Raw genomic sequence first — 15,089 nt, 5'->3', positions numbered from 1 at the left:
GGGCGGGCGCGGCCCATGGCGGCGCGGCGGGCGGGCCCCGGCGTGGTGAGGGGGTGGTGGGGCCGGAGCGGGAGGGGGGCGCGAACCCCTCCGTGGGACTGCAGCGCGGGGGGTCCGGCGGCGGGAGCTTGGCCCACCTGAGCGCTGTTGTTGAAGGGATGTGGCGGGGCGCTCGCCGCCACAGCTGCTGCTCCGGAGGCGGAGCTGAAGCGCGGCGCGGGAGCGGAGCGCCCTCGTAGCGCGGCTCCCGCATGCCCGCCCTGCTGCATCCCGCGGGAGGGGGGAATGTAACAGGCCGTAGGGTCGCACTTTTCTGTCCATCTTTGTTGCGGAAGCAAACAAGCATTTCCTCGTTGTATTTTTTCATATAAACCTCTCAAAAAAAAAAAAAATCTGCAAGGCTTTAACAAATCTGTGAAGGCTGCTTCAGTGTTTTTAAATATTCTGGACATTTACACTTTCCTTCTCCGCATCCTGGAAAGGACACCCGGGGAGCTGGGTAGTTTGTTTTTCCCCGAGTTTCCAGGTGCGTCCCACTGTCTCGTAGCCTGGCTCAGGCTTGCAAACACAGGGTTTGACCGAGGCAGTGGCTGCCTGGTTTGTCGGAGTCTCTTGGTTTCGGGACACTTTAGAGCACTCAGCGGCTCTTCTGCCCATAACAAAATGTCCATGGGAACCTGTCCGCAAACTCACCCTTTCTGTGAAATTTGGGGTGAGTTACCTCTGTGTGAAACTTCAAATAGGCAAAGCTGATAGCTCTATGGCAGAGTTGGGGACTGGCACACAGATGGACAGATGAGTGTTTACGACTGGCTGCTTGCATAGGGTTTCCTGTGTTGCAAGGAATAAATGATACAGAAATCAATGCACTTGCCAGTTGTTTTGTAGAAGGCAATAAAATAAAGAGGTACTAATGAGTGCAGAATTACTACTGCATAGGCAGTGAATGCTGTATAAAAGGTTTGTGGCTTTTGTTTGTTTTTATGGAGTTTTTAGCTTTTAGGGTTTTTTAAATACCAAGTATCCTAAATATTTACTATTTACTGCCACAAGAATGTTGGAAACAATAAAAGTAATGCGATCTGACCTTTACCAATATTTTTTTCACTTATGGTGCACCAATATAGTGTGACCAGTGCCCACCAGTTTGCAGGGTGCCACTTAGGGTGTGCAGTTCTCTACCTGTGTAAGTGGCACTTGCTGTCAGTCTTCAGCATGGCCAACATCCAAGTGAGAGATTTGAGGTCTAATCCCACAAACCCTGCCTTGCACGAAGTATCTCCTTTGCTTTGGGTAAACAAACCAATGTAAAACTTGCTTATAGGAACCTGTGCCAGCATGCAGAGTGAAGGGTTTGTTAGTGCAAGTAATATTTGCTGCCATTGAACAACCTGCCCTTGTTTCAAATGGGAGTAGTTCTGGGTCCTAACCCCGGGGCAGAAGGGTTCAGCTCCAGCTAATCCTGGCTGCCTGAAGTTTATTTTTAGTTCAGAATTAGCTGAGGTTCAATGTGAGCAGCGTGAGGGAGCCTAGACCAGTTCACAGTGCCTCTTCCAGGGAACGACTTCAGATGATATGGGAAAGAAACAAGTGGTGAGTTTTTGGATCCTTGAGTCTTACCAGGTTTACGGCCCTTTTTATTTCTGGTATCTGAATTTTCTGAGCATGGGAAATACTTTTTTGTGTATATTCTTCCAATATAATTGTGTAATACAAAATCTGAAAGTTAACTCCTTTTTCTGGATAAGAGAAAGGTACGAGCTCAGTTTCAGATTATCTGGAGATCCTTTTAGATTTTAGGTGTTTGACCTGCTGGTAAATATGTTCAAAATTATATGGAAAAATGATATTTTATAATATTTTAAAGTATTTTCATAAGTGAGCTTGTTTCCTTTTATTTCTTATTGTTCTGAATTTACATTTTCATTAATAGAAAATGCTCAGCTCATGTCGTATACTGTAAAATTGTACTGAATGCATAATTTATTACAATATTTTATATTTATTTAAATAGAATGACTAATAAGCTTTCTAGTGAAAGTGGTACCTGACATGAAAAGTGAAAATTATTGAAGCTGTAATGCAAGCTGTTTCTCACACACAAAGCTTAGCTGTATCTTCCTACTGCAGTGCTCATCAGAACTCTGGTAAAGGCATATTAGTCCAGCATCTTTTACATCCTGCTTTTATATCACATCTCCATTAGCAATGTTTGGCCATTTAGGAGGCATACAGAGCAAAACATACCTTGAATGTTCTGATCTGAAGCTGTTTTCTCAGAGGTGGTTTCATACTGGCAGAAGCTGACTTTTGTCTCTCTCTTGTCTTTCAGTGCCCACCTCGTGCCCTTCCTCCAGTGCCAAGGTAAAATCATTGCACTCTGTGGAACTGATCATGATGCTGTAATGCAGATTTTGAAAGTAGTAACATTAAAAGAAATAAGTTTCATAAACATCTGAGCAGTAAAATTGCTTCTCTTGCTAATTTATTGTCCCAAAATGCTTTACATGGAATGCAAAACATTTTAAAGTTTTATAAAAGCCGGGAAATTTTACCATATTACCTCAGTTTTAATACTCATGAGAGATAAACCTTTTAAAAACTTTTAGATAAATATTCCAGTTTGAATGTCTAGTATAGCTTAATTGTTGTTAACTTTAATCTCTTCTTCATCCCTCTTTTATTATGTGTTCTTTAGTTTATTTGAATCACAAATACTTAAAACCAGGAATTTCTGGAATTAGGCTAGATATTCTTTATTAGGGAGTTAGGTCTCTATTAGTTTGGTGTAGTATAGGGAAAAAATTGGGCTTTTTTTCAGTGTGAAAGGAAAAGCAATTATATAGTTTTTATGGGATGGTACTTCAGAATTCCTTCAAAGTACCTGCAAGTAAATGTGCTGTTTTATGATTGTCAACAGATGATGTCTTTTTAGTGATGTATGAGCTCAAATGTTTCATAACTTCTGTTGGTTTGTTATATACCAGGCAGTAAGACAAGTTTTAATTAGCCAGGTGATTAAAGCTTTTAATCTGATCCACAGCTAGCCAATCAAGGAACTGTGCGTAGTCACCAACAAAGTGTTGAATCTTGCTGATTGCTTCGTACCCTTAACCCTGTTATACACATCTGCTCCTAAAGAGGAGGGGGATAAGGAAATTAACCATAAATTAACCATAAAGCAGTGTGAATTTCACGGTTGTGAATTGTAATTGATTCAAAGCTAACTTTCTTTTCATCTTTTTACACTGCTTGTCAACAACTTTCCTTCTTCAATATGAAGTGGAAGCCAAGGTGAGTTATTAAGGAGAGCTACAAACATTGGTAGTTCCTTTTGGTGCCACTCATTCTCTCTTTAAAGATAGAGAGAGCCTTATACTTTTCCTGAATGCAGGCTGATTATTTAAACTGGATACCTGTGCATTGTTAGAACTGTTGTTTTTCTTTGCTCTCTTTACTGTTAGCTATTTCCATCAAGGTAATTGAAGTGCTGTCGCTGTGCTTTAAAGAATAAGTTTCTTTTTCAGAGCATTATTCAGAGTATTTCAGTTTATCACTTAACACACATGCATGTATGTATTGTGCCTGTTCTGCATGTAAGACTTCTTACTCTGATTTTTTTACGCTGTTTTCCTACCATCTTCTGTACTCCTCCTTGTGTGAACTCGTGAATTGTCATCTTACCTGTAAAAACAAAGGATGTCATAACTTGTAAAAAAGAATGTATTTCTTAACTTGCAATAGGATGGCTGTTATAAAAAGGAAATTGAGGTTTTTTCCTTGCTGTGCACCCATACTTCTGTTTTGTGTTATGCAGATGAAATTCCACTCAGTCGTCCCAAAAAAAGGAAACCCAAAGGAAAGACTCCATTAGGTAAGGTCCTGCCAAGACTAAAAACTGTTCTTTTATTCTTTCCATTTTTTCCTTTCTAACTTCTTTGCATAATTCGTTAAGTAGACATTTCCAGCTGTAAACTGCTTATGTTGAATGTGTCAAGCATTGAATTTTTGAATGAACTAATTTACCAGTCTGGTTCAATTTCACTCTTGGCCAAATAAAGTCACAAGTTAATCACTTCATTATCACTGAAGACTTGACTGTAAAAGATTATTATTTGCTGGTTGCTTTTACATTTTTGCAGAATAAAGGTTTATAAAAGGTGGGTAAACTTGACTTTGAAGTGGATATAAAGATTCAGTTGTTACCATAAAAATTGCAGTCCTTGAAGGTGGTATTAAAAAGCAGGTGCGATGTAAAATGGAGAAGTAATTCTGTCTTTCTGCATCTGATCATGATGTTACTGCACTATAATATGGATTTATTTTAACCTTTCATAGAAATATAATTCCTCCAAGTATAATAATTAATCGCTCAGACTGGAGTAAATATCCTTCAGTGGATTTTTTCTGCTCCTTTTTTTATTCTTGTGCTGTATGTTTAGCATTTAAATTTTCCTTTGATGTGATGCCATTTTGCCTTAGCACATATCTGTGTGGATCACCTTGTAATAAACTATTACTTTTTTTCTTGCCTCTTGCATTATAATTTTTGCACATAGAAAAGAAAATACAGAGGTGTAGTTCTTTCCAGTGATGGATTCTTTTCAGGCAGTCCTCTGCTGTATGCCCAAATGGGAATTGTGCTGCTTCTTGGATACCTAAATTCTCTCCTGAACATGATACTGTTTTACTGTGAAATACCTTTGTATATTTCTACTTCTCATCATTGATTCTCATCTCTTACATTTCCTGTAGCCAATTTTCATCTCAGTTGTTGCTCAGCTGGGTGACAACATAGTAAATGTTGAAAGTACCGTAGTAAATGGTACTTTCTTTTGCCTGTTTCTCAGTGGCTCTGAGTTCAGGCTGCTGGCTCTTTTCCTGTGGTTTGTAGATGGCATTGTGCAAGCGGCAGTTCGTCGGCAGTCTGAAAGCAGCGAGCCCCTGACCCCTGAGCCCCCTGATGCCCCTCCTCAGAGGAAACGCAAGAAGAAGAAAGTACCTACTGGTACGTGAGATAGTGGTAGATGGGAAAGAGAAGTGAATAAAACTTGGGAACACAGAAATATTACTGGACCACGTGTATTTAGGTTTAAAACACTTCATGTGCTTCTTTACCTAAAACAGCTGAAAGTAATTTCTGGGTCAGTGGTAGCTTAGAGTTTCATTTTCTGGTTTCAGATTTCATAGGGTACAAACCTCCATGAAAATAATGGATATACAGTTTTGGAAATTCTGTAGTACTTAACATCATTCAAAGCTCACATCATTATTTATTTGCCACTCCTTTTATATCATAGCTATTTATGTATTTAGGTGAATGTATTCCATTTTTATGAAAGCTCTAAAACTTTCATGTTGGGTTGTGTTTTTTTTATCTTCAGATTCTGAGACCTCTTTTACCCAGCAGAATGTGGCATCCCTATTTCAGAATGGAAATGGCATGGATGTCCCTGAAGCTGAAGAAACGGTGATCCGCAAACAGAGAAAAAGGACAAAGTGAGACAAAACTAGTAGAGCTCATGGTCTGGACTAACTGTAGCAGTGAATGTGGCTCAGGAGTATTTTACATTGTCATTTGGCAAAAATGTAAAAATCTTGAAGCCCACAGTACCATTCAGCCTGTGCACAGTTCTTTCCAGGCTTAAGGGTTTTTTCACTTCTTCATTCTATGCATACCTGGATGCATCACAGCTCTAAATACATTTTCATGAGCCTAATAGTTCAGTCACAGACATGAAGAAATTAGAATTTGGAACTGCCTTCTATCATTCTCACTATCTTAATTATACCAAAGTTAGCAGTTTTTTTCCCAATTATTCTAATATGTTTTATTTTAATATGTTCTAATCGTTAATCCCTTGATATGGAATTAATCTTATGATTTTAGTCAACTACCTCCATGGGAACTTTAGTCCTTAAAATTATGAACAGGATAATATTATGCAGGTCATAGTCTGATGGCTTCTTATCAATCAGGTTAGGCATGTTAAACGAGCCTTTGGATTTTACACATTATCTCCTATTCTTTCTCTGTCCCATTGTGTGTTTTGTGCCAACAGGAAACCTCGGCCAGCCGAAGTGAGCTCCAATGAGCTGGAAGTGGAAGAGGAAGACATCATTGAAGATGAGCACAGGAAGAGCCCAGATCAGCAGCCTGTGTTTGCTGCTCCCACTGGAATTAGTCAGCCTGTTAGCAAAGTGTTTGTTGAAAAAAATCGTGAGTTCATATTGTGATTTAAGTAATTTAAGAACATTCTTGCAATTAGAAGAAGCATTATTGTATCTAAAATCTAAATACTGTAGTATTGGGAAGAATTTTTTAAAAAGTTTTCCAAACCAGAAATTATTTGGAAATAAATGCACATGATAATTTTTCAACAGTGAATAGTGGTGTTGCTGTGCTGATATATTTGGTTTGATTTTTTAATTCCATGGTGGGAGTGAAAAAGGTTTCAAAGTACCCAGCTGAGCTTTTTTGACTTAATATTGTCACAGTACCTTGAGAAGAAACAACTACAAAGATTCTTTCAAGTGGAAGCTTTTTGCAGGGCGTTTGTGTTTTTCTGTTGTTTTAATTTGGGGGTTTTTTGTCCCAGGGAACACTGAGTCATTTCCCAAAGTGCTTTGCACATTGTTAACTCCATAACCTGACCCACCAGGATGCATCATTCTGACCAGAGGCATTCTGTATCAGTGTAAGCTGACAAAGGGCAGGAAGCGGGGAGAAGAAATTTCTGATGCTTCTTAACAGCTTTTTAACACTAATAAGCATTAATGTAGAAATCATGGTGAAAGGAAACAGAGCTCTCTAAAACTGATCTCCTTATCCTTTCAGGGCGTTTTCATGCAACTGACCGTGCAGAATTGATTAAAACCACTGAAAATATCAATGTACTTTTGGATGTGAAGGCTTCATGGACTACTAGAGATGTTGCCCTCTCAGTGCACCGAAGTTTCAGGTGAAAGATAAATGTTCTGATGTAAATAAACATAAATCAGGGGTTTGGCTTGAGTTTTTGGCAGTTTTTTCCTCCCTGAAAATTAGTGTCTTTCCTCTACAGTTGTGGTATATTTTTATTTCTTTTGGATATTCCTAATAAATGGTCGTTCTGGATTCAACAGGTATAAAGTTTATCAGTCCTCTAGCTTTTGGTATTTGTTGTCAAGATTATGAATTTCCAGTGTAGACATCACATATGAAATACAGCTTATAAAAAGAAACCAAGAAAGCCATATTGCAAAGATTCAGACAAAATCCCAATAGCAAGGGGTTGAGCTGATAACCAAAGCATTATTTACCTAGAGAAATGTGTTAGAAAGTAGGACTTACCCATCATGTGTATTACCAGAATAAAAATGTCTGAATTCAGACAGTTCTCAAAGAAAAATCCTGGTTGGTGGGAAAGAGGGAGGAGTGAAATTGAACTGGGGGAATAAGCTTGCACATAATAGCAAAACCATTACTTTTTAAATATGCAATTGTTTTGTAATAGAGAAATGGGAAGATAACAGCCATGTTCTTCTGTGGTGTATTTTAGCTGGAAGCCTGTGCATGAGCCTGTGCTCAAGCTTTTACTTAGCAAAGAGGATATTGAAGAGAGTGCCTTGGAGACAAGTTAGAATGTTGTGTGAGTGCAAGGGACAGTGGTCTTGGGAAACTGCAGACAGCTACAGGTGAAAGTATTTGATGCCTGTGGCTGTAATGAAGGGAAGGCAAAACATGTTTGTTTTCTTTAAGTGCTCAGGTTCTGGTGCATCTGGTGTGACAGGAGCAAACAGAACTCTTGCTTAGAATTTTTTAAACTAGATCAGAAAAAGCACTCAGAAACAATCTCTGAAAGGCCTTGAAAAGCAGGGTTGAATAGATGGATTCATAGGCCTTTTCTGTCTATAGCTAATTCAAGATGTTAAACCTGGTCTAATGTTCTTTCCTCCATTTAGGGTGTTGGGCCTCTTCACCCATGGCTTCCTTGCTGGTTATGCTGTATGGAACATCGTGGTTATCTACATTTTGGCAGGAAATGAGCTTTCCATGGTTTCTAACCTGCTTGAGCAGTATAAGACAATAGCATACCCAGCTCAAAGTTTGTTCTACTTTTTGCTGTCTATCAGTACAGTCTCAGCCTTTGACAGGTAAAACATATTTGTATTTGAAAGGTGTATATATGTAATTTGTGTATATGATGTTCCTTTCTCCTTTGGCACATGGTGATTTGCTGTTGATGATTTAATTGATATACTCAACGAATGATTTTTCACATGGCTGACTAAACACAGAAGGGTGTACTTGTGCATCCAGACCTGTGGTAATCATTTCTGTCTGGTGCTTGCACCCTACTTCAATGTCACAATGTCACCCTGCTGTTAGTGGGATGAGGTGGTGAAACAAATGTAAGAGCTGACTTGTTTTTTGTGGTGGGACTCTGAAGAGGGGTGGAGTGCAACAAATATTTCTATCAGGTTCACTTTCATATGAATCCATTGCCTAGTCAGATTTGAAGCATAGCTGAGTGAACAGTTTCCCTGGCTTAGCTGGGGCTTCTGCATTACAGACTAAGAGTGGGAATGAAAAGAAAGAAGCTCAAAAAAGGTCATTAACTAGACTAAATTAATGGATGTTACAAATGTTTCTTTTAGTTACAGGTAGGACGAGCCACTAGGGAGTTGGTGCTATGAAAAAATTGTGACTTCTTTCCCTCCCAGGATGGCAGGGAGGAGTCCCAAGTTATTCACATTTGCTCCTGTAAGCAGTTACATTAGCATGGCCACTGAACTGAATGGCAAGGATTAGAGGGGACAGATGTCCCCAGGTTCTCCCTGTTTCAGAAAGGTCTGCAGTGGGAAACCTCATGGAACATCCTCCTTCCTTCTGGAATTGACATAACGGGAACCATTGCCATTGGGTGGGATATAGTTGTAGATTAAGGCACTGTTACAGAGGCAGAAAAAAATACCTTGCAAAAAGTAAAAGAACAATAGAATGCTGTTAGAGGAACAATATCATTGTCTTACTGGGCTGTGTTAATGACTCTTGATTTTGTTATCAGGATTGATCTGGCAAAAGCATCAGTTGCACTGAGGGGCTTTCTGACCCTAGACCCAGCAGCACTAGCTTCTTTCTGTAAGTATTTGAAGTGGATGGGAAGCTGTCCAGAAAATATGGTAAATGTAAAACTCCTCCATACTCTTTTTACTGCAATCTTCCTCCCAGGTTATTTTCTGCTTTGGAATAAATGACTTGCTCAGTAGTTGATAATAGCAATGGCCATAAACACTTTGTTCCATATTTTTAAAAGCATTTCCAATAGTAGCATTAGTGGGATTGTTAGTGAGGTAGTTCTTTTCCATTTCTGAATATAGAACACAAAACTAGCAAAAAAACAGAATCACAAAATGTAAGTCTGATTTAGTTCATGGATTGCAAAGGTGCAGAAACCAGATTTTGATAGGTCAGGGGAATGTTAAAGAGAAGAGAATTAATTAAAGCATACTATGATTGGAGGCAGAGGAGTAGAAGGAAAGAAAATGCAGTGATTAGTGCCATGTCATGATGAGACAGCATTTTGGGATTTATATCTGACACTACTAATTCCATTTCTTCCAGTGTACTTTGCTGCTCTTATCTTATCCTTAAGCCAGCAGATGACGTGTGACAGAATCCACCTCTACACACCACCTTCGGAAAATGGCAGTATCTGGTAGGAAACAAGGAATAATAATCCATAAATTATAACATAGCTCACTTAGGGACCTTGTCAAACTGGCAGATTGAAGAGATTGTACAAGATATGTAAGAAACTATTGAAGGATTTTATTTCTGAACCTGCCTTTGAGATTGTCCTGAATATTTGATACTTTCACTGAAAACTAAAAACTCAGGGATGAGTTTGGTCATGTTGTTTGCAAATCCATTATACCTCAAACAAGAGTTGGAAAGATGCTGGAAATGTCATCTGGCAGGAACCTTAAGAATCTCTTGTTTGAGAGTGGGACCCTACTGAGGTAAGTAACCATTTTGGGTTCAAGGGCAGGACATTCTGTAGACAGTCAACACTGTCTTTGAAGGAGTCTGCCACAGGCTGCATGGGCTTAGCAGACACAGCTGGCATTTAAATATAAACCATCATTTCATGTTAGGTGATCCCATCCAAAGCTGTTCCTTTCTGAGTACCTATTAATGGACTCAAATTCTGGTAGCAGGAATTTTTAAAGTAAACCAGGAGGAGTAGAACAAAAGCATTTATGTGAAAATTTGCTGGTTTGGGCAGTTAGTTTTTAGGGGCGGTGGAGGTTTAGGGTTTCTGTGATCTTGGGTAATTGTTCTCTTTACCAGGCCTTTGCAATGCAAGACCATCATGATGGTCTTGCATTGTAAAAGATGGTACAAGTAGCTCTCTTTTCACATCTGGCTTAGAAAACTTATTTTGATGTTATTCTGCTGCAATTCTTATTGTAGTTTCTGTGCACCAGTGATGACTGATGGTTTGATGTGCCTTTCCCAGGACCGCAGGTACAGAGGCAGAAATTGTTCATTCGTGGGTTGTGGTGAATCTCGTAGTGTCTGTTCTAGTTGGGACAAGTTGGATCTTCTTAAGTTCCCGACCAGAGCTAGACCACAGTGAAGGTAGGACACATTAATAGGCAAAATGTTGTTTATTCAAGTTGTTGGGTTTTTATCTGCTGTGCTATGCATTTGGTGTTCAGGACTAGTCCTGAGAAATTTTGTGACTGAGGAAGAACAAGTATCTCCTAGCAACCTTGCACAGCAAATGCTTCTTAGGATGCTGGTGTCTGTGTTTGGTATTATAAACATTAATTTAAAAAGAAAAGTTTTATTTGTCCTGTCTGAAGCAACGTGAATTTGGAAACATTACAGAATGTCTCTTTTCAATGACGAGAAAAATAATTTCAAATACTTTAATAGTATTTTAAGTATTTGAAATGTATTTATCCTATGTGTGTCTTAGAAAACTCCCTAGTGTGTCTTAGAAAACTCCCTAGTGTTATTAATGTTCCTTCTGCAAGTGCTAAATGGGATACAAGTTCAGTATTATTTTCAATAGGACATTGCAGTAGTTTTGGGAACTCCCTAGCTTTGAAAAGTTAGATTTGTGCTTGCAGCACAGTACTTCAGATGAGGACTGCTTGTGCTGGTCCAGGCTGGAGGAGGGGAGAGCAAGTTCTTCTCATTGAATAAACTTGGCTAGAAACTGGGCCTTCTTCCTTTTGTGTTCCACCTGGGGTCCAAAAGGTGTGTCCTAACTCAGTGTTCCTGTCAAGTGTGTGCAGCCTGTCACTTGAAGGGATGCTGTACATAAAAATCCTAAGTTTCAACTTTAAAGTCAAAACGTTTCCTAAGAACACCATGAATTGAAGCACAGATATGTGTTTGGGAGGCTGAGGATTCAACAGGCCTTTTCAAATTACTTTTGAATTTTAATGTACGGGCATTTGTATTTCAGCTGGCTCCAGTTACTGTGTTTATTTCTAAGAAATCATTTAATGAGTTAAAAAACCCCAGACAACTAAGTGGCAGCCTTTACAGTCCTCAATGATAAAATTTATGATAGATGTTTAAATCATATTTTAAACCCATAAATAATAAAGGCTTACACAATCGAGTGGCAGAATTTTACTCAGGTTTTGATTAAATTTTTTGATACTTACATGTGCCTACTAAGACTGGAAAATCACTTGAGAAATTTCTAGAGAGAAATTGATTAGTACTTATTCCAAACAGTAGAGAAAGTTTAGTCTGCTAAGGATAGGATATGCTAATTTACCACTGTCAGACACAGAGCAAAGACTTATAAAAATGAACCAGTCTCTAAAGAGAAGTCTTTCATTCCTGAGTCTGACACTCTCAAAACTTTAACAATCCCTCAGTCTAATTCAGAGTTGTGTTTCAGTGTCCATGTTGAGTGCACAATGGTACTACACATGATCTACTGCTAACATTGTCACCAATTCTGTCAATTTTGGGGAGCAGCAGTAGTTTTCTAAAAATATTGGTGGCCCTTGCCATCGCTGAGTTGTTGATGATATGACTGGGAAGAAAAGCAGGAGGCTTGGGGGAATGCCAGGGTACTTTTCAGGAGTAATAGAATTGTATTCAGTGAAAGTTTTCAAACAAAACATAATTCTCTCCTTCCTCTTTTAGAATTGATGTTTCACTCTGAAATTGAGGAATTTCCTCACGGAGATGTCATACCCAGAGTCCAGCCATAAGTGTGGAACAATAATCTGCATATATTGTAGCTGTGACTGATGGCTCAACATGTTGTGTATTATAGCTATGTATTATAATTTTCATAAAGAAAAAAATGTATTTTTATATTGTATATATTTAATGTTGAACTTTTTATGTATGTTACAGTTTCCAAATGTGATTGAAAACTTTTATACTTTTGGTTTTTATTTTACAAAGTAGATTATCCCTACTGCATAAGGTCAAGGTGATTTTGTAAATACTGCTACCTACATAGCCAAAGACACTAGAGGGATGCAGATCAGGTGCTCAGTGCTTTTTTGACTGCTGTAAACTCTTCAACAACCTGCTTTGTTACTAATGCAAACTGCAGTTAGCTTATCTGATTTGGTTAAACATTTTCTAGAGATTAAAAAAAATCTTACAATAAAAGTAGCCTAAGGAAAATTTATAACAAAACAGTTAGCAAGCATAAACCCCACCAAGTTAGTAATCTTAAAATAATCTACATTTATTTGTCATAAAATATTTTTCTAGAATAAAAGATTAAATTGACAGGAATTTTTTAAAATAATCTATAAAAGAGGATTATTAAAATCCACTTTTTTAATCTTGACAAAAATCTTGATGATAACAAGCTCTTATAGGCTGATGTAGATAAAAGACAAAGAAGTTTTAATGTTGCAAAGGTTTGGTCAGCTAAATACATCTTCTCATCAAACAGGGTGTTTTTGTGTTGCCAATAGGATGTATCCGTGTCCTGTAATTTCTTAACAGTCAGGAAGTGTAATTATTCCAAAGCCACTCACAAGAATAGTGTTCTAATTTCTCCTCATCTGGTATGGCAAGAGCAATCCTTTTATTCACTGCTCTTTATAAACAAACTTGGATTTCACAGATGTTAAAAATGTTCCTACCTATTTTGATGGAGATTGTTTTCTTCCAAATTGTTGTTTTGTGTTAGGATAGAATGGGAAGTTTCTTCCTACAATTACAAGAAAATGCTTATTAAATCAACCCAAAGTGTCTGCAGCAACCCACCTTCTATGCAGTGACGTAGCAGTAATTGTGGCAGGCAGTGGGTTTTGCTGACAAGATTCACCCTTTTCCTTTATATTAAAGTGGCAAAATGAAAGCATTGCAGATGTGAAAAAATACAGATATATTGCAGGAAGAAACAATCTCCTTAGTAAACAGATAAGGTCTAGTTTGAAAACCATTTATCGAGAAAAGATCACCTAAAGCCCAAAACTTCTTTGTATGTGTTACTTAACATATATTGATTTTGCCTTGTTTGATTTAATAAGTGTGTCTGTGGGTGGTTGTAAAAGGGGAGCACTTGTCAAAGGTCACTGAAGAATTACTGAACTTTTTTAGTAGTGAAGTTAAGAGTAGCCAGATAAGACTTGAAAGGAAATGTCAAAGAGCTTTCAATGCTTTCTGTGCTAACTTTGTGCTGTTACCCGAGTTGCTTCAAAACAAACATGGGAATGTCAGGGCAGCTGTTGCTGCCCTGTTGAGGACTTGTGTCCATTCAGCAAATTTAAGTTATTCAAAAATTCAGTGTTTGTGGCATCTTTTAAATGCTGTGGTAATCTTGGCAGGGAGGAAAAAGCCATCTGTGAGAACTAAAAGATGTTCCACAGCTGTTGGCTGCATTCTGAGGCATTCAGTTTGCTGTGGGAAGGAGCCCTTAGCCTCTTTAGTGAACTGTTGTGGCTCTTGTGTCTGTTTTTTTGTAAAACTAGAGCTAAATTAGGGCTGGCACTGCATTGTGCATTAAAATGGAGAGATTCAAGGTGCTGATCTCCTTCAGTTGTGCACTGGATGTTCTTGCCATGATTTATTTGGCTGTAGGAGATGCAGGATGAGACAGGAAGTGTTCCTGTATAGTTTGCCACCATGCTTTCTGCTGATGTTGTGTGTTTGCTTGCATTGTCACTTACCTTCTGAAGATGAGATTATTAATGGCATGGCTGCATGATTTTTCTTTCATCTTGGTATGGTCAGAAGTATAATTTTGCCCATAAAATACAGAGCTGAGCAGAACTGTGCTAAGTACTATATGTACTCATATCAGTACAGGAAAAGACTGGATAACATCATTGCTTGATTTCTAACATTAACACTAGGAACTGGCCTTCCAACTATCCCTTAGACAAAGTGGTGCCAGCCAAGAGCCAGATGCATTCTTATTGTGAAATATAGTAGTTTTTATATGGTTGAGCAGGGATTGAATTAATGATCTTAATGTAATCAGTATTTCAAGCCAGGCTTGCCTTTCCAGTGTATATTTTTAGGAGGGTCTGAGCATATACATATTTAAATTAATGAGTTTTCAGGTTGCCATATAAAAAGCACAATAAACAGTTTGATGGCTAATTATCTATTTTACAAAATACTTTTCATTCCATTAAGCCTCACAGTGGAATATGAGTTTAAGTGAGCTTTTCTTTTAGTTTCTTGTAAAATCTTAGAAGAAGTTTACAAAATAATTGTTTAATTCTAGAACACACAATATTTGTAGAAGCCTTAACTGAAATGCCTTAGTGCATTTCCATATCATTGTTTTTAATGCATTTGTGTTAATGAAGTTTTCAGATATGTTGGTGCCAAGTTCTTGTTTTTACATATATGAAACATATATTAAACAATTGCTGTAAACTAGTTAGAAATGATGGTACTACTTTGTCTTGTTTTCAGTTGTTTAGTCCATTTAAAATAAATCACTCTGTCTGAGGATTTGGGATGGGAGGCTGAGGGGCTGTATGGGGCTGCTCCAGTCTTGGGTGGACAAAGCCCCACTCAGCCTGATCAGAGGCTGGACGCCAAAGCTAAATTGTTTTAATTACTTAAATTGTTCTAGTAATTTAATATT

The 15,089-nt window shown here is 38.2% G+C and overlaps 1 protein-coding gene across 1 annotated transcript; it reads left to right on the top strand.

Moving 5' to 3' along the window:
• TMEM237 (transmembrane protein 237) lies at positions 1–14,886 on the top strand. Its single transcript, XM_071434655.1, has 13 exons — positions 1–45; positions 2,333–2,364; positions 3,284–3,294; positions 3,818–3,874; positions 4,895–5,008; positions 5,385–5,499; positions 6,063–6,220; positions 6,839–6,962; positions 7,945–8,136; positions 9,051–9,124; positions 9,608–9,701; positions 10,506–10,627; positions 12,164–14,886. The coding sequence occupies exons 1-13, from the start codon at positions 16–18 to the stop codon at positions 12,229–12,231; spliced, it is 1,191 nt and encodes a 396-aa protein (XP_071290756.1). The 5' UTR covers positions 1–15; the 3' UTR covers positions 12,232–14,886.
• The last annotated feature ends 203 nt before the right edge of the window (positions 14,887–15,089 follow it).

Source organism: Agelaius tricolor, unplaced genomic scaffold, assembly GCF_023055355.1.
Source record: "Agelaius tricolor isolate 1412-34295 unplaced genomic scaffold, bAgeTri1.0.p SCAF_10, whole genome shotgun sequence".
NCBI classification, from domain to species: domain Eukaryota; kingdom Metazoa; phylum Chordata; class Aves; order Passeriformes; family Icteridae; genus Agelaius; species Agelaius tricolor.
This window is presented reverse-complemented; position numbering and strand designations above follow the sequence as displayed.